The following is a 4,541-nucleotide window of genomic DNA, read 5'->3' as shown; positions in this document are numbered from 1 at the left end:
TAAAAAAAAATTCTCGATATATGACTAATTTTTCGATCTGAATTCATCTGAAAGACAAGAAGGGAAATATCGAATAATTGGCAAATCACCCAAAAGGTGATTGCATAATTTGTGAAGACAATGAATTCGGATTCCATAATGTATTTTAGACAGCAGAGTAGGTTGCATTCAAACTACATTGATTACAGGCTTGAAAATTAGAAGTAAGATCTTGCAATGTCATTCAATACGGTAGCTCGTAAGTAAACTAAAAGCCGAACCCAATTTCTTCTATGTATATTCATGTAGATATATTTTCCAGTAAGCTAAAAAGAGTCCAAAACCCAAATGGTGGTCGACATCTCCGTAGGTCCTATTTGGCCTCTGTGTATGCACAAGGGCCACAAATTTTCACCCAAAGTGATTCAAGACTTCAGCTCGAGGAGCGAGGGCATTTTGGGTAATATGAAAAAGGACCCAGGAGATGAAATCACTCAAGCCCTCTAAAATTCAATGAATCGATGAAATTATCCCGCAATCATTTGGAAGAATTTGTCATAAAGGAAGGGTATTATAGTAATTGTGCACGAATGTGGCCAAAGCCACTGAAACCCAAGACGCTCTCAAAAAGCAAAGCTGACCTACATGGGCCGGCTTTAACTATATTTAGCTGGACAGACAAAAACCAACTTATTATCACCATCGTCGCTATCTGCAGCTGTAGCCGCTGATGACGAATTTCTCTCTTTTTTTTTTTTTTTTGATTTTTGTTTTTTTTACTTCCCTTCTGCCATTTTCATTACTAGTAAACTCCCAAGAGAACCCAAATCATGCTCTAGTGTTCTAAGAAAAAAAAAGTTAGAATTGAAGATTCGATTACTGGAGGCAGGAAAAGAAAAAAAGAGGTTAAGGGAGATTGAGAGGCTGAGCCCACTTAAATAAACCAACAAATTCACCCCACCCATCTTCACATAAACCTGTTAATTCACCTTCTTTCGTTAGATTTTTCAGCTGTAACTTCCGGCGAGTTCATGTTGGGGGTTTCAGGTTTGATCGGGAATTCGAGTGGTGGAGCCACCGACGGGAATCATGAAGGTGAGGTGGGTGCTGTTGGGTCGATTGCAGGTGGATTTGGACAGGAGGAGAGGGGGAGAGAGGGTGAGCGGAATTTGGCCGGAAATCGGTGGCCTCGTCAAGAAACGTTGGCGTTACTGAAGATACGGTCTGAAATGGACGTTGCTTTTCGTGACTCCACTCTCAAAGGTCCACTGTGGGAAGAGGTTTCTAGGTAATTATATATTCGCTTATCTAGCTAGGCAGCTTTTGATTTGTTTATAGAGCAATTTTCTTTTGGGTTTTTCGTCAAATGCTTGTTTTGAAATCCAACGTAGTGGATGTTTTTCGTTCGTTAGGACGAATTCAGCGACAAAACCCAAGTAGGAGAAGGAGAATTCAAAATTGAGGCTTTTGTTTGTTGTTTTCTGTACATTTTCCTTTTCTCTCTTCGATAAGATCTATAAAATTTTGGGTATCGAAAGATGGGTTTCAAATTTTTTTTCTTCTCCATCCCAATTTTCATTTTTCGGCAGTGGAATTCGAAGCAAGATAACAGAAAATTCAGTCCTTGTTGCATGGATTTCATTTCTTCCTTTTCCAAGTCTTCGCTTTTTATTTGTTTGTGAATCTTGGGCTGATTTATAGCAAGTCTAGGACAGAAGCAAAATTGTACTCAAGAAACCATCTTGGCTTCAGCTTTCTTCGCTTCTTAAAAAGCAGACTTGTCTCAGTCTTACAATCATAAGTTCATGGCGTAGTTTATGATGTTCTGATTTTTTAATCCAACCACACTTCTCTTTCTTTTGGGTTTGACGAAGTTATTTTATTTGTAAATCTTTGTTTTTAGATTAGATTTTATTGGTGGTTTCGAGATATAAAATTAAAAAAGAGAAACGGAAATGGAGTTTTTCGAAACTGTTGTTATCAGGAAACTAGCAGAGCTTGGGTATCACCGAAGTGCCAAGAAGTGCAAAGAGAAGTTCGAGAACGTGTACAAGTACCACAAGAGAACCAAGGATGGAAGAGCTTCTAAGCAAGACGGCAAGGCCTACCGATTTTTCGATCAGTTAGAAGCACTCGATAACCACTCACTTCCTCCGCTTTCGCCACAAAAAGTGCTTCAAACTCCTACTACGACGATGCCCACGTCGACGACGACAGCGACGACGACGACGACGACGACAACGACAACGACAACGACAACAATGCCGAAGGAAAACCCACCAAACATCACTCAACACATTGTCCCATCTTCTATCCAGAACGTTAGTACTACCGATTTCGTCTCTACCTCCGCCACCTCATCATCATCGACAGACTCCGATGAAGAATCGGAAGGGACGCGGAGGAAGAAGAAGAAATTAATGAATTTCTTCGAGAAACTCATGAAGGAGGTCATTGATAAACAGGAGAGGTTACAGATGAGATTCCTAGAAGCACTAGAGAAGCGGGAGCGCGAGAGGGTGGAAAGAGAGGAAGCATGGAAGATCCAAGAGATGACACGAATGAATCGGGAACATGAAATATTAGTCCAAGAGCGATCAATCGCCGCGGCAAAGGATACAGCTGTGATTGCATTCTTGCAGAAGATCTCAGAACAGTCGAGTCCGGTGCAATTGAGGGAAGTGCAATTGCCGGAGAATCAAATGCCATCGGAGAAAACCGTGGAGCCTCCACGAACAGATAATGTTAATAACGTCGTGGAGACATTCAGTCCATTGAGTTCTTCTCGATGGCCCAAGTCTGAAGTTCAAGCTCTGATCAATCTTCGAACCAACTTGGATCTCAAGTATCAGGAAAATGGGCCCAAAGGACCTCTATGGGAGGAGATCTCATCCTCCATGAAAAAGCTTGGTTACAACCGGAGTGCGAAGAGGTGCAAAGAGAAATGGGAGAACATCAACAAGTACTTCAAGAAGGTAAAGGAGAGCAACAAGAAGAGGCCGGAGGACTCTAAGACATGCCCGTACTTCCACCAACTCGACGCGCTCTACAAAGAGAGGACGAAGAAGATGGATGATTCATTCAATCCCGGATATGGGTTGAAGCCGGAAGACCTAGTGAGGGAGATGATGAGTCTGCCTGAACAAGCAAGACCCCTCCGACAGGAACCACCACGGCCGGATTCTGTAATGGAAGATATTGGCAGCGAGAATTTAGATCAAAACCAAGAAGAAGATGGCGATGAAGACGATGAAGATGAAGCAAGTGGGTACGAGATTGTTACCAACAACAACAACAACCCGTCCTCAATGGCCATGGTTGAGTGAGACAATGTGGAATAACTTTTATCAGAGCTCATGTGGGTGTGTCACTGGGTGTGTCTGATCTTTGGAAAGTGGGTCAGATTTGCAGAGGTTGTCGCATAGGTAAGTGGGTCAGATTCCGGTTGGCTTGAAATGCGGTGGACAAACTTCATCAATTTGATACATAAACATATGGAAATTGGGTGTAGCTTACGATGGGTATCTTATATTTTAAATTTATTTATTATTTTGCTTAAAAAAAAATGTTAGAGAGAGAGAGAGAGAATAAATAAAGGACTAATGCTACATCTATAGACTATAGAGGGGGAGAGACATTGAGAGGGGTACAGAATAAAGAAGGGACTCAAGTGTTAAATTTCTGTTCTCTTTGGCAACAATTTGTGTAGGCCACTGTACTGAGTGTTTATTTTGGTGAGTAAAGACCATTGTCTTGACATTAGTGATCAACAAAATACAATTAACCAAAACCCAAGTTTTCTAATCTACATTCCATTCATATGTGCAGTTTTCTTGTTTGGGGGATCCTAATAAATGCTTGTTCAATTATTTTATGCTTATGGAAGTGACTAGTGAGTGATCTCTATTCTGTGCTCAAGTCTGTCTGCATGGCTGCTCATGACAATCGGGTAGGTTATTAGAAAGTCTGAGAATCTGAATCGAGATATAGCTAGCTAGACCAGCTGCTAGGAAACAGTTACATTCATTTCCCAGGTAAAAAAAAATGGATTTCTTCACTAGGGTTAATTTAACTGATATTTTTTGAAAATGGGTTGGGGTGGGGCCAGGACATGACCATAATTTGATGGTTGTGATCATCTGATTAAGTTTCTGATCTATCCTCAAGTTTGCCTGCCCCCACCAAAGGAGATACCCTAGATAGGGCCAAATTGACAAGAATTGTGCACTTCAAACTAGTCTGCCATTTTCCAATGAGGATGCCTAGACAATGAAAATACCCCAATACGAATCAAGCAACAAGGAAGACAAACGTAGCACAGGTGTTCGACTGCACTTCTCACAGCTCTTAACCAAACCAAACCAAACCAATCCGTTATTGAGACTTGCACGCAAGTCTGATTTGATCAATTTGATACGGTGGTATTGGCCTTTGCATCGAAATGACGATCAATTAAAGATGGGACCCATGTGACGATTACTTCCGGGGTGGGTTTGTTGGTTGTCCTTAGTAATTGCTTGGAGAGATGTCTGATTAATTAATAACTTTAGATGTTTGGCTAA

The 4,541-nt window shown here is 41.2% G+C and overlaps 1 protein-coding gene across 1 annotated transcript; it reads left to right on the top strand.

Moving 5' to 3' along the window:
* Window positions 1-666: 666 nt before the first annotated feature.
* Window positions 667-3,783, top strand: LOC148851604 (trihelix transcription factor DF1-like). The gene is made up of 2 exons (XM_088946199.1): window positions 667-1,267; window positions 1,964-3,783. Exons 1-2 carry the CDS (start codon window positions 1,011-1,013, stop codon window positions 3,303-3,305), a joined length of 1,599 nt encoding a protein of 532 aa, XP_088802325.1. The 5' UTR covers window positions 667-1,010; the 3' UTR covers window positions 3,306-3,783.
* The last annotated feature ends 758 nt before the right edge of the window (window positions 3,784-4,541 follow it).

The sequence above is a fragment of the Nelumbo lutea genome, chromosome 5 (assembly GCF_056320005.1).
Source record: "Nelumbo lutea isolate HS-2025 chromosome 5, American lotus-T2T, whole genome shotgun sequence".
NCBI classification, from domain to species: domain Eukaryota; kingdom Viridiplantae; phylum Streptophyta; class Magnoliopsida; order Proteales; family Nelumbonaceae; genus Nelumbo; species Nelumbo lutea.
The sequence above is the reverse complement of the archived record's forward strand: the minus strand, read 5'-3'. Positions and strand labels throughout refer to the sequence as shown.

Excerpts from the sequence above, each read along its gene's own strand:
- LOC148851604 (XM_088946199.1), top strand. The coding sequence starts at position 1,011 with ATGTTGGGGGTTTCAGGTTTGATCGGGAATTCGAGTGGTGGAGCCACC. Across the intron at positions 1,268-1,963 it reads CTGTGGGAAGAGGTTTCTAG|GAAACTAGCAGAGCTTGGGT; the intron begins GTAATTATATAT and ends TGTTGTTATCAG.